This window comes from Ixodes scapularis, unplaced genomic scaffold, assembly GCF_016920785.2.
Source record: "Ixodes scapularis isolate PalLabHiFi unplaced genomic scaffold, ASM1692078v2 PGA_scaffold0__279_contigs__length_252992795, whole genome shotgun sequence".
Taxonomy (NCBI): domain Eukaryota; kingdom Metazoa; phylum Arthropoda; class Arachnida; order Ixodida; family Ixodidae; genus Ixodes; species Ixodes scapularis.
In genome coordinates, this window is record NW_024609835.1 from 51,316,828 (window position 1) to 51,344,302 (window position 27,475).

At 45.9% G+C, this 27,475-nt stretch overlaps 1 protein-coding gene across 1 annotated transcript in view; it reads left to right on the forward strand.

The window, feature by feature from the left end:
• Nucleotides 1–12: 12 nt before the first annotated feature.
• Nucleotides 13–27,475, forward strand: part of LOC115318922 (UDP-N-acetylglucosamine--dolichyl-phosphate N-acetylglucosaminephosphotransferase) — a 39,501-nt gene continuing 12,038 nt past the window's right edge. Inside the window, exons 1-6 of the mRNA XM_029978691.4 lie at nt 13–313; nt 1,694–1,808; nt 3,995–4,208; nt 6,799–6,945; nt 11,644–11,728; nt 21,407–21,595. Of these exons, the coding sequence (XP_029834551.3) occupies nt 165–313; nt 1,694–1,808; nt 3,995–4,208; nt 6,799–6,945; nt 11,644–11,728; nt 21,407–21,595 (899 nt within the window). The 5' untranslated portion in view covers nt 13–164. The remainder of the gene's footprint in view (nt 314–1,693; nt 1,809–3,994; nt 4,209–6,798; nt 6,946–11,643; nt 11,729–21,406; nt 21,596–27,475) is intronic.

Genomic DNA, 27,475 nt, shown 5'->3' on the forward strand with positions numbered 1-27,475 from the left:
CTACTGATCCTCAAAGAGCCATACATAGCCATAGTGGCCATAGCCCGTAGCTCGTTACTTTACTGTGCTGGCCGTGTTGGCTGCAAGATGTGCATTCGTGGGTGTTCGCCGGCGAAGGCGATATTTTTGTTTGAAGCCTGAACTAGTTTAACAGAGTATTCGTCATGTCTACAATAATCATCCTAAGCCTTAACGGCATCATGTCATTTCTTGCCTACCTAGTCACGCTGCGGCTCATACCGCGTTTCAAAGACATGTTTGTCGGTGCTGGATTATGCGGTGTTGATATGAGTAAATCATCCAAAACCAAAGTGTAAGTTTCTAAACTTTGATCTGCCTTCTGTAGCATCATTCACAATATATTTTTATTTAGCCATGAGAGCTACAAGTAAGTTATGAGGCTTCAGAACTAGCAAAGCAAATTTGTTATTGTGTTATTTCTGAAAGATCGTTGCATCTACAGAAACCAGCAAAGCAGCTTCGTTGTAGCGACGTTTCACCCACATCGCATTGTAGTCTGTCTCTTGAAATTGGGGTGTTTTACTACTGAAGAGCAATTTGCCTAGTTCAGTGCCATTACAACCTTGAAGCTTAACACGTGCAACGATTTCCGGACTTCGGTGAAAAATTTGTGGAAGTTGATTTCTGACACTTGTGAGGTAAAGAACAGAAAACCGATTTCGTCTGCGTGTCTTAGCTGTTGTGTACAAAAAAAGAAGAAGAAGAAATATTGGCTTTTCTGGCACCCCTCAACTCACTCCCAGTCTTCAGGGTCACACCTGGGGCCCTAATCTGGACACTTGGCGGAAAAGTCGGCGAGAAATCTGGCGGCTATGATTGGCCGGTGCCAAGGTCAAGTGCGGCGTTGGCCAATCACGACCGCCAGATTTCTCGCCGACTTTCTCGCCAAATGTCCAGACTAGGGCCCCTGGTCCCCCTCCTATTGGCGTAATTCGGGGTGCTGTGTAGCTTCCCGCTTGCTTTCTTGGAGGACGCTTCCTCTCCCTCTCCCTGCTGACATTAGCAGGCGTTACGCTCCAGCTTAGAGCCGAGCGAGGTCACGTAATCTTCTCGCCGTAGTTCTTTCTGCTGCCACTTGCGGCTGCAGGTGGGGGGAAAAAGCTCGACTTTTGCTTTGCGATTATGCAGCTTAATTGTGACACTTTTTAATGAATGAAATGTTTTATTTATCCTCCGGGACACAATAAACAACGTAAAAATGACAAGATGCAAATTCTTTTAATTTTAAAATCGTTGCACCCCCCCCTGTAGTATGGCAGTTGGGACCAGTTAGTTCATGATCGTAGATAGGCGCCGAAAAAACACAAGGACAAGAAGAGACGTACGCACTGTGTTTTTGATATGAGTAAATCATCAGTGTTTACGTCTCTTCTTGTCCTTGTGTTTTTTTTCGGCGCCTATCTACGATACTGACGGTTATTTCTACGTACTGTTTTCTTTGAACTACAACTTCTGCGGTGTAAACTGAAGGCGAACGGAACGCTCGCGGCACATAAAATACTAGCATGGCCGTTAATGCCGTCACATGCAAGCGAAACCGAGAACGCCTAGAACACATTGAAATTAAGCTCCAATGTCTCTTGCAGCTGCTAAAGAATTCTTTTTCTTTTTAGTGACATACGCACACAAAAAAAGATAATAACTCTAGTTCAATTGCTTTTTTTTTTTTCAGACCCGAATCTATTGGAGTGATTTCGGCAACAGTGTTCCTGATAACAACGTTCCTCTTCATCCCAGTTCCATTCTTCAATTACCTAACAGATGCTTCCAATTTCCCTCACAGTGACGTGAGTGTTTGCACGATTAACGTAAATTGTCTTGAAAGATATCCTCGAAACAAGTGAAACTTAGAATCTAAGGCTTGTGGAATCATAGTATGTCTCGCCTGATGGCTGGGACGAGTTACCCAAATTAAATTGACCTAATTTGTCAACTGCCACTGTGGTTTTTTGCCAATTGGTCACAGAGCTATTGAACAGTAATTTTTACTTTGATTAGTTACTTATTTAAATACAACCCTACCCTTTGTGTGCACTGGACCACCTGCCTAACTTGCTCTCAAAGCAGGCCTAAGAAAGAATTGCCCCACCCTAAACTCAAGTGCAAAGTAAAGTGGAAACCTACTTGAGAGTCACAAGCATGGATGCTATGACAATATTTAATCAGTCACACATGCAGGGGTCTTCTGCCTTCTTTAAAAGAACTTGTGACAGGAATGTAAAGTTTCATACATAATTACCATCTTCAGTACTCTACAATTTTTTGCAATCAGCCACTCTTTGCACTTATTTCTAAATACATGCTAGTACCACTTTAACAGGGTTTGTGGAGATTTTTTCTAAGCTGCCTTCAGGTCTGCATGTTGCTTTATATATCAGACATTTACTCCTCAACATAAATCCCAGTTAATGGTATAGAGCTCAGATGATCTGTGCAGTGACTAACTCTTGATTTTGTTGTTCCCCAGCACTTTCTCCTTTTGCATGCCACACCACATCTTATAAATAGGGTCCTTTGTTTTCAAACTATATTTTTCAAAAATCGGATTTAAAAATTGGCTGTTTTGTTCTGATAATCCCTGTGCTTTTCCTGTCTCTTTAGTTCCTATTATATGTTAGCTCCATTTATTGTACTGAACAAAGCTGGCAGTAGGGTGGTTTGCAAGCTCCCAGTGCCTCCGAGTATACTGGGATATCTAAATTAATAGTAGGGGACATCTCTCTTCCCAAATTTTTTCAAACTCTCCATTCGGATTGTACGAAGCAGCACGCATCAGCCAGAATGGCGATTCGGAATGCCTGCTTTTTATTCCCTCGTGCCCCCGTGTCCGTCGTGTCTTTCTATTCTTCCAGTGGTGCCATCGTTGGCTAGCTGCTACATCTTTCTCAAAAAAAAAAAAAAAAAACGAGTTTAGAGGTTTGTGTAAGTCTAAATATTGTGGTCATGTCCATATCGTTGTGGTGGCCTTCTATCCCTTGTTCCTCTTCGAAGCAGCGGGCGCAGCTCAGACTCAACTTGGCCCTCTATGTCAGCGTTGATTCCTGGCCAAAACAGGATATCTCGAGCTCTTCTTTTCATCTTCTCCTTGCCTGCGTGTGCTGCGTGCAGCAGGTTGATGATCTTTTTCCTAATAGCTGTAGGTATGACTAGCTTGTTGGATCGGAGTACAAGTCCATCTTCATGGATTTCCTCCCGGTATGACCAAAAAGGCCTTCCAAGTTGCGGCACTTGGTGTTTCTCTTCCGGCCATGCAGTCCGCGCATACTGACGCAGCGGTTGCAGTTGTGCGTCAGTTCCGGTTGCCTCTCGGATTTCTTGAAGGCGGTCTTGAGTAACTGATATGTGCTCTAGCGCGTTTACTTGGAACTTTCCTTGGCGCTGTTGTCGGCTGTTAGATGACTGTGGACATTTGCTGCAGCATTTTTTTGACTAGCTGCTACACGGATGATTTGCCACCCGTGGTGTCCAACAAATTGTGTAGTATAATACTTTAAACTTTTATCTTAAGGTGACCTAATGCTCTGGCATCGGAAACAATTTCAAATATCGACTCCACAAATACCAGATCACTCAAACGTTTTGGAAACATACTTCAAAAATATTTCAAGATGTAAGGCCGTGCATATACATACGTTTATTCACAGTATAGGGAATATTCACTGTCGGCCATTGCTGTGTGCACGACTGCTGAGCACGTGCTGACCGCGAGCTTTCACAGCTTTTTTGCAACACGCATTCCCTACCATCAAGATCGCCGGTCTTAGCAGCTTATTAATATGAGCTCGTTCTGAGCATGCACTCAGAACATCGCTCTCAAATATGGTGTTTAGAGAATACCCCCCTATACGAAGGAATTTGAATATCCTTGTTTTAAGCTCGCAGCAATGCCTGCTTGTCTGTCTGGAGAAGCCTTGTTCCGCACGTCAATATGTGTTCTTGGGCCAATCGGTGCTGGGGTAACTGCGACGTGCAGTTCGTGGAGCTGCTGGCAGCCCTGCTGTCCATCTGCTGCATGCTGCTGCTGGGCTTTGCCGACGACGTGTTGGACCTCAAGTGGCGCGACAAGCTGCTGCTGCCCACACTGGCCTCCTTGCCACTGCTCGTGGTCTACTACGTTACCTTTAACAACACCACCATCATAGTGCCCAAGCCTGCTCGCTTCCTGCTGGGGAACGATCTCTGGCTCGGTGAGTCCCAGACACGCTGGAAGTGCAGAGAAAGGGCTGGGTCCCACCGTCATCTCGTGTCTTGTACTTCCGACTAGGCTGAGGCTCATGAATAGTGTTATCTGTTGTGCACCATGTGCACACTCAGTGGTGTCGAAATGGGAGATGGGATCAAGCATTTCAGATATTTCTATTAAGCAGAGGGGAAAGGGGAGGGAAATCCCCCTCTCCCCTCCCGTTGCCTCTTTATCTTACAAACGCTTCCGACACCCTTGACCACACCCATAAATTTTATTAAATACAAAGTGAATTTTGAGGGTTGAAACCTTCAGCAAGTTTAAGTGCAAGAAAATTCAAGTACAATTTGGAGCCCCATCATTCTTCTGGTACACACACCCACCAACTTGCCTGACGCAAGAACGATGCACCAAGACAACCACGAAACACTTGTGGGAAAGCATGTTTTCAAACTACCCTAGGCCTTAGCTTGTGAGGAAGTGGTAGAGTACTACAAAATGTCTTTATTAGTCGCACGAAGGGCAAGGAGGAGTCTTACCAGTGGCTTCTTTCTCACAAGTGTTTGGTGGTTATCTGCATGCATTGTTAGTGGATTGGGCAAGTTCACGGGTGTGTATTTAGGGAGAATAATTTAGCTCGTTCTCTCTAAATGGGAAGCAACTCTCGCACAGTGGTTCATTCCACACATATACCTGTGGACTTGGAACACTCGGACTTGCACAAAGACAGTGGAACCCTTTTATCTGTCCGTGTGCCCTTACTATGGCAACAGTGCTGCCCTTTGGGGAGCTAAAGAATTACTACTTATCAGCTTTTCCCAGATGGCACAGGGAGTTGCAACGTCTCCCACAGCAACTGGAAGTTTCCACATTTCCTCATGTTTCATCGTTGTACCACGACATTGCCAAGGTCACACACGCAACAAGCAGGACGAGCTCATGGCGTGTGATGAGGTGAAGTCGAATCCGCCGAGTGTAGACCGGCTTGAACTCTCCCAAAGAAAGCTGCCCAGCGTTGAAACATGAAAGTTTTCTTTTGTAGTAATGTTCTGGCACACCAGTTTCTGGTTGTTTTCACCAGAAAACTTTCAGCTTTCACAATCTTTTTGTTATATCTGCTGCCCCACTTCTGAGTTTGACTAAAATTAAACTAAGAGTATAGCAGCAGCAGCAATCAGTGTGTATTACTTTGTTATCTTTAATATTTTGCTATTCCTGGGTTTGTTCCAAGAATAGGGATTGCTAAAACGCACAGTAGTCGAGCTAGCAAGTGACGTATAGACCCCAAACCGCCTTGGATCAGAAACCCTGTGGTGCCACTCGTGGGTTGTGTTCCAGATCTTACCCAAATGGATCCAATTTACCCCAGTGGGTCATGTCACGTAAGAACACAAGTAAAAAAACGCTGGATGCATGTAGGTTTTCAAACGCCAAGGTACAAAACCCTTACCCTGTGTAAGGGTTTTGTGTAAATTGTAACTGTGTAAATTTTGGAACACAGCTATAGTCATTACACAATGTTGCACGTTGCGCCTATATGGAGTCTAAGAGCCAACTCTCGCTGCCCGCACAGACGGCAAGCTGCCTGAGCGCATACCGGTTTTTCAAGGGTGAAAGAAAAGACCTTGTTTCCAAGAGTTCCTCAATCCCCAATGCCACAATTAGAAGTGGCATCAGTGACATAGAAGTGTTTTTAGAAAATTCTTATATGCTCTGGTCTTTTATTATATAACTCACATAGATTTTTTTAAACATCCAAATTCATCTGCTAGCGTTAAAAAGATGATTTTGGTTTCTGGGGGCCTTCTCCCTCAAGTTCTTAGGAAATTTTTGTTGTCTATGCAAGATGGCGACGTGGATCGGACTCCATGAGCGAAGTCAGAGCGTCGGATGTCGCTCCAACTGCGGGGCCATGATGACGTCGCACATTCAAATTTCTAGGTGACATCGGACGTCTGATAGTTTGCTAGATAATTGTAATTTTTCTCACTGCTGGCTTTGCAGAGTTTTGGGTTTCAATCCTCTCTTGGTCATCTTATTGCTTCACTTTATCTTTTATTGTAACTCTGACGCATTGTCAAGTTCCACAACCACATTCCACAATAAATGTGAGCTGTGGAGCAACGAACAGCATGGTTAGCATGGTCACCAAATGACAGAATGACATATATACATGTTTGAATCCAAAGCTGTATCGCAATGGCATGATGTACTACCGCACAACTAATGCAAAAACATAAATAAATGACTATCATTTTTATCATTTTCAACTAATAATTTAAAGATTAAATAAGGTTGAACATCTGTTCAACTTTTTTACAAATTTAGCATGATGATTTGTTGCTGATGCTACCCAAGAGTGTAGCATGGTCGTTTTAGACAGTCTAAAAACAAGAATTTAATCGCGGTTCATAAAATGCGGACAAAATATTTTGCCATAATACTTGGGAATCAACATCCGTGTGGTTTAATTAATATAAGAAAAGAATAAGATCACACATATACATTTTTTTTATGACTCTTTTAAGATGTAAAAAGTTGGATGGCAACTGCTTACCATGGAATAAATTTCAGTTCAATTCTGTCTCTTCCAGGTCCCCTCTACTACCTTTACATGGGTATGCTTGCAGTTTTTTGCACAAATGCAATCAACATTCTTGCCGGGATCAACGGACTTGAGGCTGGCCAGTCTGCTGTTATTGCGGCATCCATCATTGTCTTCAACCTGGTTGAGTTGTTTGGTGAGCTTCCTCTTGCATTTTTTTTTGAACAAATTTGCCTTCCATTCAGTTTTGTTTATTTTTGTCTAATCTAACAAGTTATTAAAGAATCAAGTTTTGTAGGCAGGGGAGGGGGGGGGGGGTGATTCTGGTTGAATGTTTTTTGTTTTTTTTTGCTGCATAGCCTATGAAAATTTTTATGTCACCTACACAAACATAATCTCGTTTATAAAAATCAGCATGGTTTTAGAAAGTCACTGTCCACCACAACCCAGCTCATTGAATTTACTCATGACTTGGCTGAAACAATTACCATAGTTACTCGCATAATTAATGTACTCGCATATTGTACGCACCGCCCCCCCCCCCCCCCCCCCCGCAACGAGTACCAATATTTGAACTTTCTTTTTTCCCTTGCGTAATCAAAGCATCTCCAATTTTCGGCTCCACCAGTCTCGAATTGCGTCCTATTTAGATAGCCACCAAGCCAATTTTCTTTTGCTGCCAAGCTGTCAGGCCAAGTCAAGCCAAGCCAAGCCACTGTCGTAATGGCTGCAAGTGCGTAGTGGCATAGTTGCGGAAGTGATCAACCATGAAACCGAGCAGCTCGCACACATGACGATGCTTGGGTTGAGGAATTTGCCAGCCCCGGACATTCTTCGCCTCTCGGATGCATTGATGTCAACAAACACGCCGTCGTTTGTGGTCCGCTTTCAAACTGTGAAATAGTGAAAGAGGTAAAGCCTAAGAACTATCGCGTCGCTCTCCGTGCTGAGTGAGCTTTGTAGGGCGCTTTTCCTTCGGCAAAAGGCACGCCGAAAGCGCCCTAAAAAGGTTCGCAATTTATAAAGCATGGTTACTGTGGTGCGCCCCCAACCAGCCGTGGGTGTGCCTCCATCAGTGGAGACGTGCCACAGTACCTTGCAGTGTCATATTGGCCCCTAATATGACATTTGTACGAAGTGTGTAAATGCAAAAATTCTACCCTGTGAAATGAACGCCCCTCCAAATATGTGTCAATTTTTTGGGGAAAAAAGTGTGTTCATTATGCGAGTAAATACGGTAATGAAAGGGGACAGACTGACGTAATTTACTTAGACTTTTCTAAGGCATTTGACAGGGTATCCCATTCAAAATTGCTGGCAACATCCTCAAAAAGTCACACTTCCTTCACCTTCTTCTTTAACGTTGTATATAAAACCGTCAGTTGTGAGTTAGCGCCTGTCCTGTCCACTTCTTTGTCTGTCCTCGTCCTAGCGCTATTTGTAATTTAGTATGTATAACCAACTAGCCCGCCAGAATATTTTAACACAAATTTTAAATTGGATAACTGCTTATTTAACAGACAGAGGCCAATACGTTCACTATAATAAAATTGACTCTGCTAAACTACCCATTACTCCTGGAGTGCCCCAGGGTCCGTGCTTGGGCCACTTTTGTTTTTGATTTTCATTAGAGACATATCATTTAACATAAATGTCCCACTTAGAATGTTTGCATATGATTGTATTATATATTACAAAATAAGGAACCACAATGACAACCTTAAACTGCAGGAAGCTTTGGGGACAATATTGAATTGGTCTAAAACGTGGCAAATGAAGCTAAATTATTATAAGACAGCCGTCATGACAGTCCCGTGTAAAAAAGAGCCGTTGCAATTTAATTACTGGAAATGCAACCTCTCAGACGAGTCGAGGAATACAAATATATAGGACTTGTTGTTAATACAAGTTAATACAATACAGTGTCTCAACCGGAACCAGCACTTGGAAGCGACTGTTAATAAAGCGAGGGCCACTTTGTTTGTGTTGATAAGAAAATTAAAATTGGCTGATTCAGATACTAAACTTATTGCCTATAAAAGTTTTGTTAGAGCTGTGTTAGAATACGCCAGCTCAGTGTGGCACCCTTACACGTAAACTGGTGTTCTCGGGCTTGAAAGTATTCAGATACTAGCGGCTCGGTTTATTTTTAATAACGTTCGTACAGGAACCTTATCTACAGAACTGCTTCTCAGGGCGCAGCTTCAGCCGTCAGCAAAAATTAATAGATTCAAAATACTGTATAATACTTTAATGACACTATTCAAATCTAAAGCTTTAGCTACTTAGAACCATTACAGTGAAATTTGTTTAGAACGAACCCACGTACAGCGAAGTATTGTCGATATCAAACTCTCGGAACATTTAAATAAAAATGCATGTAATAAGTATGTTTTATAACGGACAACATATTGGCTATATCGAACTTTTTCTCCCAAAAAAGGCTTCCAAAAACGTGCAAAGAATCGTCTTCTAACCTGTCTCTTCCCCCAAAAAAGAAGTAGGAAAGAAAGAAAATTTGAGAAGCTCAAGTTGCGAACAAAATTGAACGAACAGAAGCGATTCAGAAGGGGAGATAAGCTAAATAAACAAACTGTACGCATGCAAAAAAAAAACAAAAAAACATATCAGCGCATTGTTACAATGCAGAAGTGAAGAGATGAGGAAGAAAGACGAGGTATTGCCTTACAACGAACTGATCTTGGAAGTTGGTTGTAAATGTTTTTTTGCTGTATCAAACTACTTGCTATTTCAAACTGATCATAGCATTTCCTGCTGTTCGTTATAAATGGGTTTGATGTATTGACAGTGTCCCAATGCCTAAACCAGACTAGAGCATTAAAACAATACAAGTTTAAGAATGACTGTTTTAGATATTCTTTCTTTCCTTAGGCAATTCAAGTTTGGAATGCGCTACCAAACGATATTGTCATCTTAACACCTGTTGAAAATTTCATTACTGTTATGTAAAGTTTGCTTACCCGAGTCTTTTCTTTTTTTGTTTTTATTTATGACTACCTTTTGTTGTATGATGTACCCACTCCTACTAAGGCTCCTTAACTGGAGCCAGTAGCATTCCCAAATAAATAAATAAATAATAAAAATAGTCTAAAAGCATGACACTAGAAAAAATGTGGGACGACACGACACATCTGTTTCGTGTGTCATCTCTATTCCTATCTACCACAGCCTCGGTGTTTTAGTCTATTATGTTCAACCATCACCACCTCGTTTGTGCCCTAACTTTCTGTTTACCTCCATTTTACGGTGAAGGAAGCTAATTATTTTAACCACCTTGCCAGGCATTCCGAAGGCTATAAAGTCTTTATGAAGGCACTGATTTTGCGATGATGGTGTTGTGCTATGTTCAGTCTAGAGCTCTCTGAAAGTCTACCTGCCCCAAGAATTAGAGCTCTTGTTGACCTGAAACAGGGCCTCAAATAACTAAGAACTGGCAACCTGTCCTTGCACACGTCTCAGGGTGCTTGAATTCCTTCAAGAATTAGGTGTAAATTAGTGGTAGATATTTATGTTTCCGTAGAGCAGGATCCCTGTCTGCTTTCAAGTAAAGTATGTTATGTCACCACTGTAGAAGGGCATTTGAGCAGCATGACAGCTAACCTGGGGTCTTTAAAGGGAAGATGGGGCGCTTCTACATTTGAGAAAAAAACGCTTGAATTGTGTCATTTGGCCTTTAGAATAACAGATATCACAATTATATTTCAATGCGACACGCCGGAGAGCCATAAGAGCAATTTGAAAATAGGGCTGAAGCCCCGCCCCCCTAGCCTTGGCAAGCCAAAAGATCCGTCGATGACGTCACGGACAGCGACTCTCTCTCGCGTTTTTCTGGCGTTTAACAATACTTGAGCGGCAAATGGTTTCGGTATTCGGGTTCACGAGGTAAAAATACACTAGAATTCACTTCTAACTCATTTTTTTCAAGAAGCTCCGTAGCTTCCCTTTAACATGCACTGAGCAGTAAAGGACATGTGGAAGTCATACCATTGTAAAATTTAATCTACAGGGTGTTTTTTTTAGCTGCACCAAATGGTTTTAATAAAGGAAGGAAAAGTTATATGGATGCGGTTCCAGCTGCATGTTTAAATGGCTTGGCGGACATTAGGTGGGAATATAACCATCACAATTATCAGATTAATTAACTAAAATCTGTTAATTAACTTTTTAATTACTGTGATTAGGATACATATTTTTACAAACTTTGAGGCGCTCGTATGCCAAGACTGTTTCATTTTGTAGAATTTGCATAACCAGTTTGTGTTCCGCGATATTTGTCACCAAATTTTGTACTTTTACCCGGATACTGTAGAAACGTTTGGCTGTAATGCCACCTTTCGTGGGTTTACAGGATTGAGTGGAAAAAAGTCGGCAGCTAAATATATACACCCTGTATATTGAAACTGGCAGAAGTGGGAAACAAACTCCTGACTTGTGAGCTTGCAGTACAAGCTTTCTCACAATCAGCGTCAAGGTGCAGTTAGATTATTCTTGATATATAATATTAATTCATTGTTTATTACATGCACAAAGTTTCATAATTTTTACAGTGCCTGTAGTTACAAAAATTAATTTTTTGTAAAGTTTGTATTTTGCATTTGAGGTCCTTGGGCGGCGGCAGTCATTACAATAAAAGGTGCTGCGCTACCAGTGGGAGCAACCTATAGTTACGGGCAGAGTTAGCCAGCCCACACTGCTTTGTAGCCATATCCATTGGCTGTTGGAATTTCTTGAACCTTGTTGGAATTTGGCATTTTTATCCGAAACCTTCATTTCCACAATCGAATATTGGAAAGTTTAAGCTACTGTTGGGACCTAGATTGTAAGTGTACTTATCTGGGTTGTAAATTGGCATGGGCACTTTTGTCAATCACAGGAGACTGCTGGAAGAACCACCTCTTCTCCCTGTACCTGATGCCACCATTTCTCAGTACTACTCTTGCACTGCTGAGGTACAACTGGTGAGTATTGGCCTTCTGTGTTCCTACTCTTGTCTTTCTACGGCCACTCACGCCATAGAGGGGATGGAGCACAAGCTGGAATTTCTATTTCTGACCCGACCCGGACTAGTGGTGACCCGGCCCAAGCCCCACCCAAAGCCGACAGGGCTTTTAAACAGCTTATAGTGCAGGACCGGGTATAATGCGGCTTTTTTAAACCACCGGTTCGCCTCCCATAGAACTCCATGTAATTACCTACCGCTTAAAATGCAGGCGCGCGAAGGGAAATACCGGTTATAGTGCGGTTTCTGGAACAGCCCGCCGACCGCGCCGACCAGTGCCGACCGAGCGGCGCAGCGAGCACGCTTCCCTGTGCGACACTAGATAACGGCGCTAGCCGCAAGCGGCACTCGCGGGGCAAGGAGGTTGCTTGAAGAAGCAAGGAGAAGTGAACAGAGAAGCTTCAGTTGCCATAGCACCGGAGGGACGCACGCACGTGTCGTTCACGTACGCACGCACGTGTCGTTCACGTGCGTGCGTCCCTCTGCTGCGTCGGAAACACAGTGTCGGAAACAACCGCAACGACAGACCAATCGCAGGTTGAAGAGAAGTGTTTGCACGCGTTGCATGCCAGTCGCTGGCCGGCTTCTTCTATCCGCAAACATGGCGTCGGTTGTGATCGTCGACGTAGACGACGTGGTGGAAGCTCATCGTTCCACATAAAAGCGCTATCCTTGACTGTGAATTTTCGTTGTGTGTCGCTATGATAACCCAGCATGTACTAGAAGGGAAGATCCACCTATTCGTGCGGCGATGTTGTGGCGGCAATCTCAAGGCGGCAGAGACGCCCGTGTCGTCGTGTTTGTTTACTTCGACTGCAGTGGACCTTTCTAAGCATTTCTGTCCTCGAACATCGCCCGGATTTCTTATTTGGAGCATTTCATGCCTGTGCTCAAGTTGAAGGTATTACTGGCACGTATCGTGTAAAGGATGCAAATTTTGACGCGTTTTCATCACCGGAGAAAAGTGATTAGGGTTAGCAATCCTGAACGCTCGCAGCGTCCGTCCGCAACCCGCAACGCCGTTAAAAGGCTGCGCCAGGCGAAAGTCGCTCATTTTTTTCAAAATCTGTGACACACTTGAGAGAGAAGTGTACTAGTCTGGTGAAATAAAGACTTTCCTCAAACTAAGCTTTATTTTTCACCTAACATAAAATAAGTTATATTACAAAGGTAGGTTGTCTCATGGCATGTATTTTGGACTGAAAAATTGGTGTTTTGGTTATAGCGCGGTACCGCTTATAGTGCGGATTTTCGCGACTCCCGCGACATACGTTATATGCGGTCTACACTGCATAGCTTATTTACCAAATTATTATTATTTACATGTTGATTATAACATAGCAACCTGTCGCATCTCACCATTATACTAAGGCGGATTCGGACAGGTCAAAACTCAAACCCACTCAAGATACTGAAGATAAAAAAATGTAGACCAAACCGTCATACGAAGAAAGGTGAAGCATAAAAATAACAAACTTGGAAGGGTGACTACTGACAATATCGCAGGGTCAATATAAGTTTACAATCATCAAAATTATGAAGAATCAAACTAATCTGAAGATCCAGGAACAAAAGAAGGGCAATTCAATGACTATTTCACGTGTGCGTCCTCAGGTGGGTGCCCCATAGCACCATTCACACAATGGAGAAACCCACAGAAGGATGTGCGCGACGTCAGCAGCTAGTGCAACTCCCTACTCAGCTTCTTCGTCCACTCTGGAAGCTCTGGAAGCCTTGGACTCGTAGCCGACAATGCACCAAGCACCTTTTTTAGCTTTAGCTTTTATTGTTTTGCGCAAGCTCACCTTACTCAGTCCACAATATTTTTTATGCAGTTCCTAAAGTAAGGGTGGGGCCACAAGGGCCTTCAGTTTTCCTGCCTGCTGCCCCACGACCTTGGGGTATCTTCAACCTCTCTCCTCTCAGACAGCCTTTTTAGAGCTGAGGGGTTTTTGTGATAGCATTGTTGCTTTTTGCATTTCCTCTTTATTTTATTTTTCTTCAAACCTTTAGAGTCAATAGGTTTGTATTTTGTTCCTTATCATCCAAGTTTGGTGCGAGCCCAGGAAAAGTTTTTGGTACAAACTCGAGCTTGGCCCATGCCCGGGGAAAACGGTCGCTATTCGAGTTGGCCAGGCCTGGGTTTTCAAGGTGAGATTGGGTCAGCGCTAGGACGTGGTTAGGAGGTGTCTCTTCCAGAGGCCCATTTGTCAGTGTTCACCACATTCAGTACGACTTCAATGATGTGCTCATGGTAGAAGCTCAAGTACCGTTGAGGTCGGGGAACATACACTAATGCCCCTATGTATGAAATAGTGGCAAAATTCATTGTTTAAAATTGCGCTGCGGGGGGAAAAAAGTCAAAATATTGATACCTGTCGTTGGAGTGCGTTCATTATGCAAGTAAATATGGTACTTGTGAAGGTAGGACAATGCCCTCCCCTGGTCATGGAAATCCCAGCCCCCTCCCCTCGAAAATAATTCCTGGCTACGCCACTGCACACATCATTAACATTCTATGCTCCGTTTTCGCGACTTTTGACGTACCAAGATAACTTTCTCTGACAATGCGCCAAACCTTGTTTCAAGCGAAATGAAAAAATTTTGTCACAAAAACAGCATCAAGCACCACACCATGTATGCCATATTATCCAGCAACTAACAATCAAGGAGAACAAATGGTGTGCAAAACTAAGAAAGCCCTCTTGAAGCTTACAGAAGGAACAGTTCAGTGGAAAATGGCCAGATTCTTGTTCTGGCAGCACATGACGGTCTCATCTTTCTCAGGGAAAACACCTGCTGAAGCAATGTTCAGCCGATGAATAACCACACCCTCTGATCTCATGAAGCTATGGCCTACAAACGAAGACCGAGAAGTTCCCAGAAATGGAGTAACGGTAGATTATTCTATCGGACAACCCATCTACGTGAGGAATTTCAGCAAACGTCCGACCTGGCTACCAATGGTAAACGTGAAGCCAATGGGAATTCACTCATTCCAGACAAAATCAATGACTGAAGACTTCAGTGTCGACATATGGACTGCATTCGCCGTCGACAAGAGAAAAGAGGAGCTCCAGACATGGAAGAAAAAACGTCTTCCTTCATAAGCTACCCGAACTCTGAGATTGCCAACAAACTACCAGCTTTCAGACAACCGGAATCACGCGTCCCGAATTGTGTCCAATTTAGCTAGCCACCGGAAACAGTCCAAACAGAATACCAATTCAAGCACTAGATTCGTTTGCAATATCAAGCAACCAGCACATTTGCAAGACTATGTTTTAAGTTTTAACCCAGAAGGGGGAAACTGATGCTTATTGCTAGTATCCGGTGGCACGCTCAGCTGTATATCTTGACTATGCTTATAATAACTCTCATACGAAGTCTAACCGCCGAGGTATCTGGCGGCAGGCATCACCTGGACTATAAGAACTTTCCTATGAAGTCCAACCACCCAGGCCCCGTGGCTCCGCTCGCACGCTTCAAGTTTCATTTGTGGAGAACGGCTGTTACCAGTGTCTCCAGACTCTCAACGTACGATGCAGCGTGCAGCTTGTTGCGCTGTTTTGCTACGTGTTAAATAAACGCGTTTACCTGGAGTAGTATGTAAAAGAATATGAGAGAAAGAAAGCAGACCTGTCGCGAGAAAAATGTGCAAAATACTGGAGTGGCGGCTACCGTAATAAGATAGAATTAGGGACTTTTACTGCTGATGTGCTTTAAGCTTCCACTTAAAATGGGTACTCGAACAGTAGTTGAGAAACGAATCTTAGTGCAAAACTTCAGTTGGAATAAAGCCTCTCTCCCCTCCCATTTTTACGCGTGGTGGTTTATTTAGCCTGTAATTTTAATTTCTGTAAAATGACTGCAGAAACGTGCATATGAGTTAAAGTAAATATATCAATAAAAATGCCCCCTTCCAAGTTTTAAAAACCTACCCAGCTGAGTACTTCAATATTATAAATTGCAAAAAAAAACAAACATACAAATATTGTGAATACCTACACTTGTGCTTTGAAATTGAAAGTGCTCTTTAGCATGTTGGTACCAGAGTGAAGACACTGCTCTTTTGATCGATCTCTACACGCCACAAGGTATTGTCCTGCTCGGGTGCGTGTACTGCCCCCCCTCCACGCGGGACGCCGCCTATAAGCTACTCGACGCCTCCCTCACCTGTGCATTGCTGAAACCGTACCGTGACGTCCTGATCATTGGTGATTTTAACTCGCATATCGACTGGTGGAGTCACGACGAACCGTTTCCTGGTGATGCTATTGACGATTTTCTCCTGGACACAACTTCCTCAGCTGGGCTTCTGCAAGTCTGCCACAGCCCCACTTACCTGCCTCGGAGCAGTTTCCTCGACTTGGTCTTCACTACGGACATCACAAAGGTCCTCTCCTGTGATGTTTATCCCGGCCTTAGTGGTAGCGACCATATGGCTGTGGAGGTGTCTTTCGCAACCTCCTTGCCCAGAAAGGGCCACTTTGCTCGTACTACTTGGAGATTTCATGAAACCGACCATTCTCACCTTGCTAATCTAGCTCATCTCGCGCCTTGGTGCATGACCACTGGGGGAAGTGACTGTCTTTCAGACTTTGACTTATGGTGTGATTTTGCGAGTGCCATCCAGCGCGAGTCCATTCCTCATTCACTTCGTTCTACCCGGAGGAAGAGGGCTCCCTGGATTACGCACGAGATTATAAAAGCGGCCAGTCAGAAAAGAGCGCTTTTCAAGAAGGCAGCGCGGCTGCAGTGTGCAGAGACACTCCGGGCAGCAAAGGACCTTCAGAGAACGCTGAAAGCTGCCATCCACACTTCTCACATCAGCTATGCCCGCAGCGTCGCACTCAAGGCCAGGGAGGACCCAAAGCTGTTCTGGTCGTACATGAGCAGGTTACAGACCAGTAGCAACAAGCCAACCTTCGTGAACAACAACGTCCCTCTCACATTCCCACGGGATATTGCACAGTCGTTCGCCCAGCACTTCGCCGGTGTTTTCAACGCTGCTGAGCCCACACCAGACATTGACCGCCTCGTGCAAAACATTGAAGAGAACACGCCATGCCCTAGCCTCCTGATGCCCGACATAACTCTGTCACTCGAGCACCTTCATGAAGCTTTTCGACAAATTAAGCCCTCGCTCTCACCAGGCCCTGACAACTTCCCACCGGCATTCCTCAGGCTGCTCTGCCCGCGGGTATCCCCATCTTTGTTATCAATATTCCAGTCTTTCCTGGACACGGCTGCTGTTCCAGACCTCTGGAAGCGGGCCTTGGTGACGCCTATCCACAAAGGGAAAGGCAAGCCTGTGAATGACGTCTCATCGTATCGGCCAGTCTCAGTCACTTCGATCCTGTGCAGAACTTTTGAGCGGATGCTAAATCGTACCCTTCTAGATTATCTGTCCGCCAGCAACATACTCTCCTCGTCGCAGCATGGATTTAGGCCAGGAAGAAGCTGCGAAACTGCCCTGGCCACCATCACGCACTACATAAGCGATGCGCTGGACGACCACACTTCCACGGACCTCATCCAACTAGACTATAGCAATGCGTTTGACACGCTGGACCATCACCTTCTTCTCCAGAAGCTCGCAGGGGTTGGTGTACACGGCTCCCTGCTACGTTGGATAGCTCGCTTCCTTATTGGTCGCTCTCACAAGGTGGTGTTCCACGGGTCTTCGTCTGAGGACTTCACCATTTCCTCGGGTGTGCCACAAGGCTCTGTGCTGGGACCCACTCTTTTCTCAGTGTATGTTAATGACATGCCGAAGACGGAGAACACCCTGCTTATCCAATACGCCGACGACACAACCATTTTGTCCCGTTTGAACCACCCTTCTTCTAGCTCCCGCCTTCAAGACCACATCTGCCTAATTGCAGACTGGTCTGCTGCCAACTATCTATGACTTAGCCTCACCAAAAGTGCTGCTATGCGCTTCAGTAAGAAGAAGAGTGTTGACCCCCCTTGCTATTCTTTCTCTGGCACTCCTGTGTCCGTCGCCACACACCTTCAAATTCTGGGGGTGACCCTTGCACCTACTTTGGATTTTACCTTACATATTTCCAACATTGTGGCAAAGGCACGTCGAACCCTCGGGTTCGTCACAAGGGTGTCGCGCTCCTGCGGTCCGGAGGCCTTTCGGATCCTCCATACCGCTCTGGTGCTCCCGCGTTTAGAATACTGCGCTTCCATCTGGAGCCCCTACCAAGCCCACCTCTCTCAGCGTCTGGAGGGGGTCCAGCGTCGCGCAACACGAACTCTCCTGTCGCGGACGGACCGGACGCTGGTCACCCCCCAGACCTATGAGGATCGACTGAGGCGCCTCAGCTGGCAGACATTAGACCATCGACGGGTCGTTGCGTGTGTGAGACTGTTGTGCCGCCTCCTGGACGGTTCACTAGAGAACACTTATCTCAACTCGGTCCTCCGCATTAGTAAGCGGTCCGGACAACCCGAGCTGCTACGGGCTCGCACAGTTCGCCATAGCCGCACGTTTCTTCCAGCTGCGATCGAGGCCTTCCTCTCGGCGCCCCTGGATGTGCGCTTCCCCATCCCAGAAGACCGGGCGGGATCCGCGCTTCTGTGCCGAGCCTTTTCGCAGGCGCGGAATTGATTGTGTGGGGAAGTTGCGTTCGGGCCGGGATTGCGGGACGCGCGTTGCCCTCGACTGTTGCCGTGACGGGGGGTCCTGTCGCGGGGGGTGATTGGGATCGGGACCTGGCTCGCCCTCCCAAGGTGTTGGGCCTTTCTCGGTCTCTCCCTCCTGGCAGGGCCCCCCGTCGCGGCGATGGGAGTCGCGCGCGCTTCGCGATTTCGGTTTGGACGCCCTCTGAGGACACTCGGGCCGTGCTAGGGCCTCGTAAATGCGACCGATTGCGTAACTCCCCCCCTCCCCCTTTTATTATTGTTATTATTATTATTATTATTTTTTTTTTTTTTTTTAGTATTGTGTGTTTTTTTGTTTGTTATGTTGAACTTTGTTTTCGTTTCCTGGGGGTTGGGCCAACAGACGCACCAGCGTACGGGCTTCCGCCTTTCTGTTTCGCCTCGCACGCCCCCAGGAAAACACCTGTCTGTGCAAATAGAGATTATTATTATTATTAGCTTGAGCGGAAACTAACTTCACTACCGCATTTATAAAAAAAAAAAAAAAAAATTTTTATTTATAGTATTTTTTTTTTTAATTGGAGATTAATTTAAAATTAAGACCAAAAGAGGTAGACCTGGGACACTTCTGAGCATACTTTCGAAGCCCATCACATTATACCAGGCGCTCAACCATTTTAGCCACTCCTCGTATACACTCGCTCGATGTGTGCACTAGTGAGAGGCAGTGAGAGGCGGACAGGGAGCATGCGGCAGACATGATAATCAAGTGATCTCATCAGGAGTACGAAGCCCTGGTTTTGTCTTATCAGAGTAGCTGCCATACTAGTATTTTGCAATATTTTCTCATCACTTTTCGCTCCTTACCTCGCTGACTTCATCTGGAAATACAGACAATGTCAGAGATTACCAGCCAGCGCAATTGACGAGCGATTTCTAAATCATTTTCAACCTTAATTCGAAGCGCAGCTGACGCTATGAGCCAATAAGACCAACCAAACAGTGTCAAAGTGTGACATGGCATTCGTCCATCTTTCTATACATGTTCTTTCATCGATTAGAACAATCAAGTACTGGAAATGCCTTGTGACATGCTTTTAAAGCAATAGCTTAAAAAGCCGATGACCACGCACAAAATTCTGTAAGGCAGAAGATCCTCCTCACCCTGAAGGAGGAGGTAACAGGCAACAGTGGACAGGGTAGAAGGGGGAGAGGAGGAACCAGTGGAAAAGTAGAAAGTGCGAACTGGTCGTCAGTCTTGAAGACCGACGACCAGTTCGTCTGTCTTCAAGTGTAGAAGAGCCAACGCCGGTGAGACGGGAAAATCCTGATTCAAGTAATTTATTTTCCTAGGCAAGGAAAATGCATGTTTTCTTTGAGGCGAGGCGAGGCGGAAGTGTAATTGAACCCCCGACCCTTCGGTTGTAAGCCAGACACATTACCCACTAGGCCACGCAGACAGTCTTGAACGGCTTGAAAACGAGTGGGGGTTCAGATTTAGCTTTCACATTTCACTCTTAAAGATGCACTAAAGACGTTTCTGAGATTGTCTGTTCTTGGTGATAATTTATCTTACTGGCTCCAAGCATCCTAGAAATCCAAAAATTATTCTTGTGCGACGTCTATTTTCCTACTAAAAGTGAGATCGAAGTTCGTGCCACACCCCTTTCTGAGCGGAAAAATCTGGAGCACAGAGCTCAGCGGAGGCACCAATGGCTTGACGACGGGTGCGCGTCAGCCAATCCCAAACGGAAGCGCCGGCAGCGAAGGTACCACTGGCACCTCCACTGCCGGCGCTTCCGCTTGCAATCGGCTGACGCGCGCCCATCGTCACGCCGCCGGTGCCTCCGCTGAACTCTGTGCTCTAGTTTTTTTTTTGCACAGAAAGGGGCGTGGCACAAACTTCAATCACATTTTGAGTAAGGAAGTAACGTCACACGAGCGTAATTTTTCAATTTCTGGGATGCTAGGATCCCGTAGAATGAGTTATCACCAAGAAGAGACAATCACAGAAACGTTTTTAGTGTACCTTTAAATGTAAAACTTAAGCGTCCTCCTGTAATTTTAGTATGCGTGTTCATAGTTGTATGTCTTAGGATCTTCGACTGTGCTCTGACCTAAGTAAGAGGAAACAAACTATACGGTGAGTATGTGAGTAGAAACGTGGTGAAATATATATTTGTACCATTTTTCTTTCTTCCTAGTTCTCTCAATAATAGAGTCGACCAATGATAAAATAATTATATGTTTTGCTATGCTTAATTAAGCCTTTTTTGGTGCAGGTTTGGCGCAATCAGCAAAAATGACATTTTGACGCAAGATGTAGCAGAGTTTTGTTCATGGCGCAATTCGGCACAAATGGTGCAGCGCTGCCATCACTGAATTTATGATATAGCAATCTCGAGCTTTGTAACTTCAGAGAACTTGGGAGGGCGTATTCCTATTGATGGACATTTTAGCGGCTATGCTGGTTTTTGCAGGGATTTTACGGGGATTATATTTACGGGCTAAATGAGCTATTGAGCGTAAAAAGAGGAGGGGGAAGAGGTTTATCTCAACTGAAGTGTCACGCTATGTTACATTTTAGAATTTTTTTTAATATTAATTGTAAGCGGTACTCACTCTGACCTGAGCCTTATATCTAAAAAGAAGGCTGTCTTTTTTATTTAGTGACTCAATCACTTGTTGATTTTCAAGTGATGAGCAAACAGATGTTGGCATCTGCTCCAAAAATGTCAGTGGCTGCTTTATACCAATATTTTGCGTGCTACAAAACCCGCTACGAAAAATTCCAATGCCATTTTCATCGCTAAACATTTTTTTTTGGTAATGGGTATGGATCTCTAAGATAAATTAATCTTGGAGTAGCTAAGAGAGAGTCAACAGGCACCTAGATGCTTAAGGAGTGGTCTGGTCACAAGGTCACCACTGCATATCTGTCACACTCTTCCCATGATGTTGAACCAACACTCTGATCTAATCCTGCGTGCACTGTTGCAAGGTGTGTTGTGCGTGTGTGCAGGTACCCGTCGAGCGTGTTTGTCGGGGACACCTTCTGCTACTTTGCGGGCATGACCTTTGCTGTTGTGGGCATCCTGGGCCACTTCAGCAAGACCATGATACTGTTCTTCATCCCACAAGTGTTCAACTTCCTGTACAGTGTGCCCCAGCTGTTCCATTTTGTGCCCTGCCCAAGGCACAGGCTACCAAGGTATGTGTACTTGCCTTCTGCCTTATGCATTGCCCATCGTTGCTTCAGCAAAGTTAACCTGCTGGCAGCATGCTGAGAAGCTGGTGATTGCATTTTAGACACCAGTTTTGGTAAGGATTGAAGTGTCCCTTTGATGTGATATTTCGGCTGCGGCCATATTTTGCCTATCTAAAGCAATATTTTGTATTTGTTTTGGTTTGCCTCTTAAGCGGAGTTGCCCTTTCATTTCTGACTACAAAATAAAAATGCTAAAAATGAAACTTCATTTTTAAATATTTTTCTTAGGGGTTCTCTAACAATTTTTGGAATGGTTTGGAATTTGCACTGAGACAGCCCTTCAAATGTAGGAACACGGAGGAAAAACTTTTTTTTTCCTGGAAATGCTATTTATTTTGGGAGTTGTAAGCAAATTACAGTTACAAAAACACGCGAGCCATTTTAGCTCCGTGTCCAATTATCGACAATTGATTGAAGGGTTAGAGCAAAATAACTGGCCAATTGACGGCGGGATAGGGTCATGGCTGCCATGGCAAGGAAGGAATGGATAGTTACCATATTGGTTATAGCAGTTTGCACGCTTTGCATCGTCCTAGATTCAGGATTCGAACCGGATCTTGCTGATGTCATCCACTATGCCACGCCCTGCCGCTGTGCTGAGAACAGCCCAACAAAACTGAGTCCAGCGCGGTCTAGCACATTCTGATCTACATTTTTTTCTCTTCCGCTGATCGGCAGGGGAGAGTGGGGAGGTATGCAACAAATTTTTTATGATGATTTTTCGAATTTCTTATTGTACACGTGGGAACAAGTTGACAGAGTCTAAATGGAAAGTGAAATGCTCTTCACAATTGCTGAGTAGCATGGTGTGCTAACTCAACTAAGAAGTTTACAACAAAATGGTTTCCAACAACCAAAATTTGTCACATTACACCTTTTTGCAAGAAGGAGTGGGGCATTAATTGGGAGGAATGGAACAGATGTCAGATTGCACTGAAAATGTGTGCTAAGGAACATTATAGGCCAACAGGTCGACATCAAACAGGAAGCACAATGGCAGTCGTCTTGTTCCTCAAACTGCGGTTCTGGAAACTTTGACACAATGTCGATCTTTGGTACGGTGCTTATATCTACCTGAAGTGGAAAGTGGAATTTCCAGCTATCGTTTTTCCTCCGCATGAAGTTCACAGTGAAATAAAAGTTGCCAGTAGTACTTTCAACTCTACCGGTGAAAGACATAACTGATCTTTTGGTACAAAACCTCACAAGGATGAGGTCATCTTTTGCAAGTTTGACCTCATCAGTCTGCCAATTAATTTCTAAGAGCTTGAGATCCCCATTGCCACTAAAAGACACGTCACTTTCAGGGTTATCATACTGAATGACTGTCATACAGTTGTCATCACTTGAAAAGCTGGACACTGCTCGAATCATCCTTTTTTTGCCTACGATGCTTCTTAGCAGTCCCCTCCGCCCTAAACAGTTGTCACATTTCTTGAAGCTTCTTTCTTTTTATCCTTTCAGTGGTTTCTTGTTCATTAGCAAGTTTTATAGGGTATCGGTCGGCACTTTGGTCCTCCCTTTTTTCCTTCCCCTTTGCCCTGTTTTGCGTGGTACAGCCTTTGGATAAGGATGACTGCTGCTGGGAAGAATTGCGGTTGTGAGCTTAGTTGCTGCGCATGCTGCTTCCTTGCTTTTGCACATGTCGGCTTCACCCAGATTGTTGCTGCTTTCAGTTGTGTTGAGGAAAGTGTCGGCACATGAAACCTCAGCGAGAGAATCACGTGAACCGCTTGCATCACTCATGATGATAGCTGTTTCTGGAGCGGTATTACTTTCTTGGAGGGTGCCTCAAGTCGGTCTGTAACAGAAAACAAAGTAGTCCTCATCCGTAAAGGGTTTGCTGTTGAATGGGCAAATACCGGTCTTTGGAAAGCATGAAATTATGTTCTTCGGTGTGTTGCTGCTGACGTGTACGCAGATCCCACAAGCTCTCCAACGCTGTGAATAGTGATGGTCTTCCTTGAGTTGTTTAACAGCCACTCGTTGCACACCGCATTGTATTGAGATTTCAATGGTGCGAACATCGACACATTAAGAGTTTGCAATCAATGGCTGCAGTGAGGGGGGAATGTAAAGAGGCAGACACCGCTCTCTTTTGCTTTGTTGATAACGCCAATGCTCACATAACTTTTGTGATTGTCGAGACCTAAGAGGATGGGGTCTTCCTCTGAGCACTTTGTGTGTCTTATAATGTGTTCTAGTGTGTGGGAGCCACTGGTTTCCCTCCTCTGAGACGGCGTAAGCCGTGGACGTTCCAACCAGAGTCATCCGGCTTCGAGCCTGCTCGCTCCGTATCATGTCGGGGAGAGTATGCCACCATGTTGGCCTACGGGAGGCACATGGAGGAGTTAGCACTCCCCCATGCGCCTCCCGTTTTCGAGGGACCAGCGAGATTGCGCGAGAGAGTCGGGCCTTCCCTCCTTCGAGTGGACAGCCGTCTGGTCGAGGAGGCCTGGATTGGACTCTGGGCTACAGGTCGAGTCGCGGCGTACGAGCTCGTCCGACGGGCGATGACTTAACGCTAGCGTTTTCCCTGGCTCCGACAGTTGGCGTCCGCTCCTCCTAGTGGACGTTTGTCTGCGGGGAGCCCTTGGCCCGAACTCCTGTGACGACGGGTAGCGGCGTGAACTCGGCCCATTGCCGATGACTCCGCTCGCAATACTGCTTTGGCTCTCAGGTCGGCGGGCAATGCGGGCACTCTGTGTCTACTGCTAGCTTGACCACAGTGTCTTGTTGGGGACCCCTGTTTCCCAATAAACGCTATTGGATACCGGGATCATCGTTGTTGGCATGGCGTTGGCGAACCCGGCGTGGCGACCGCCCTCGCTGGTAGCCGTTGGTTGCGCAGTGGAACGAGCATCGGTTCGCGTTTGAGCACCGGTCCCCGGATGTAAAGGTACATAATCCTCGCCACAAAATGCCGCCCAACATGGGGCCATGGCACCTATTGTTGTTGCGGCACTGCTCCGCCGCTCCATGCCAGGATGACGGAGCCTCCTCGGAAATGCTGGCTCCCTTTGTGTGCCGCCATGATGCGAATCCCGTGGGTGTCCGGATTTGGGAACCACATCCAAGAGCCAACCCGGAAACAAGAGTGAATTACGATTTGTTCATTTTCTTTTCGTGTCTTGGTGCAGGAGACACTTTGACAACGGATTCTGGGGGGTAGTCTTGCCTTTCCTGAAATTCTATGATTGTACCTGTCCCCTCTGGTGATGCGCGTCGCTAGCTACAGTCACCCCACTACATGACAGTTGCCGACTCCGCTGCCAACCTCCACCTAGTTACAGCGTTGCCGCATCCGGTGGCATCCTCAGACCCTTTGTGCCATGGGAATCACGTTGCGTTGACCCTTGTGGGCCTCGCAACGAATGTTGTTAGCAGCAAAGAGCTTCTTGCGGGTCAGCGGAACAGTCTGAGTTTGTAAATATGTGCGTTTCTTTGACATTGAGTTGTTGGACCCTCAGGAAAAGTCGGGCAATGCGTCTGCCACTAACGTCGCCACATAGCTCGTAATGCTGCAGACGGGCTCCGGGAACCGTAGGCCATGCATCTGCCGGCGTCCAGAAGCAGTTTTCATACTGTGGGCGCACGTGCTGTACTCCACTTGTATTGTGGTTGGGAGGGTTTTCTTCGGGATAGATTTGTCTTGCTTACAACTTTGAGCTCCTGCTGATTTCCGAAATTAACGCCTTAGTGTTATAAGTGGCACAACGCACTAAAGGCGGAGTGGCTTTTTAGCCACCACGTTTCTTGCGCTTCGCTAGGGATGTGTTCAGCTGGAAGATTCTACGGAGTTAGTCGTTTTTTGCCTGACGGTCACTGTATGGCAACCATGAATCACACAGCCCTGTCGCAGTGATCAGTTTTATATCTCTTGGCTCCCGCGGGGGTGGTCTCCAGGGGAGCCGAGAGATATAAAACTGATCACTGCGACGGGGCTGTGTGGTTCATGGTTGCCATACAGTGACCGTCGGACCCACTGTGAGGCACGCCCGTGTCTTAGTAGCGGAGTTGGATAGGTGAGTTGAGCATTGTAGGAAGTTACTGGTTGGCGTTTCCCTGGCCGTTCCATTGGCTGACCCATTTACTGGTTTCATTTATTCCCACTAACTTCTAATTGGCAGTTCCAGAAACTTCCACTTGATCCAGGGATCCAATTCATTTTATTTTTATTAGGGGCGAAGCTCCTTAGGGTCTAGCCTTGTCCATCCGTCCGGCGTCCGTGCTCACATTGATTGCCATCCCATCTGTGTGTCATGGATGAAACATTGCATGTAGCCGCTCAACGTCTATACAGGAGAGGGCGCTGCGATCAAATGCATATATAATCGCTTTAAACTTTGCATGCATTGGCTCAACATTTATAGACGATAAGGTGCTGCAGTCAAATGCTCAAATGCGTATATAACCACGTTCCATACAACACATTTTCTTTCTGACATAGACCGTTGACTTAAGCAGTGGAGATGCATTCCCACGGCTTCTAGCGGATCCAAGTTGATCCGCTAGAAGAACCACTGGCTCTGCATTTCACTGACCATAAAGCAGTAATAATGAAGTCGAAACGCAACCCAGAACTCAGCACTACCTATGAGCAATAAAAAAAAAATCAGCACTATCAGCACTACCTATGAACAATAAAATCAGTATCATCAGCACCACCAGAGCTTTGCCCCAATCAACACCATTTACCGCGTGGAGATGTTGTGATTTTTGGTTTAAGTCTGCGGTGCGAAAGTGGGAGCAGACTGAGGCACATTATTTTTATTTCTTCTTCTCTGGCCTCACCTCATCTAAGTCCCTGGTACAGAGAAAGTTACAGGGAAGCCAAGGAAGTTCCTCGTCTGACGAGGAACTTCCTTGGCTTCATTCGACGGCACTGGCTTGCATCGCCCCTCCAGTGTGTCGTGAAGTCCGGTACGTTGAATATTTACGGCAGCGGTTCCGGGGGCTGCCGAGGCCCCCGACTCAAGATGTTGTATTTGTAAGCGCGACTGGCACCCGTGCTGTCAGCGTGGAGGTCTTGTATTTTGGGGGTTTGAGAGCCGAAAGGGGTGCCAAATGTTTTAAGGAGGGGGGGGGGGGGACTGGGAACCACTGGTTTCCCTCCCCCGAGAAGGCGTAAGCAGCGGACGTTCTAGCCAGAGTCGTCTGGCTTCAAGCCTGCTCGCTCCTTTTTGTGTCAGGGAGAGTGCGAGAGCGTAGGCCACCATGTTGGCCTACCACCTCGCACTCCTCCGTGCGTCTCCCATTTTCGAGGGACCAGTGAGATCGCGCGAGAGAGTCGGGCCTTCCCTCCTCCAAGTGGACGGCCTTCTGGTCGAGAAGTCCTGGATTGGACTTTCGGCGACGGGTTGAGTCGTGGCGTACAAGCTCGTCCGACCGACGATGGCTCAACGCTAGCGTTTATCCTGGCTCTGACAGTCGGCGTCCACTCCTCCTAGTAGATGTCCATCTGCGGAGAGCCCTGGCCCAAACTCCTGCGCGATGACGGGTAGCGTGGCCCACTGGCAATGACTCCGCTTGCAATACCCCTTTGGCTCTCAGGTCAGTGGACGCTGCGGGCTGTGTCTACGGCTCGCTTGACCGCAGTGTCTTGTTGGGGACCTTTGTTTCCCAATAAATGCTGTTGGATACCAGGATCATTGCTGTTGGCATGGCGTTGGCGAACTTGGCACGGCAACCGCCCTCACTGGTAGCCATTGGCTGCGCGGTGGGACGGGCATCGATTTCCCCTTTGAGGACTGGTAATCCTCCCCACAAGTGCCAGTGGAAACAGTTCCACGGACATCCATCCTGATCGACTGGATAAACCCA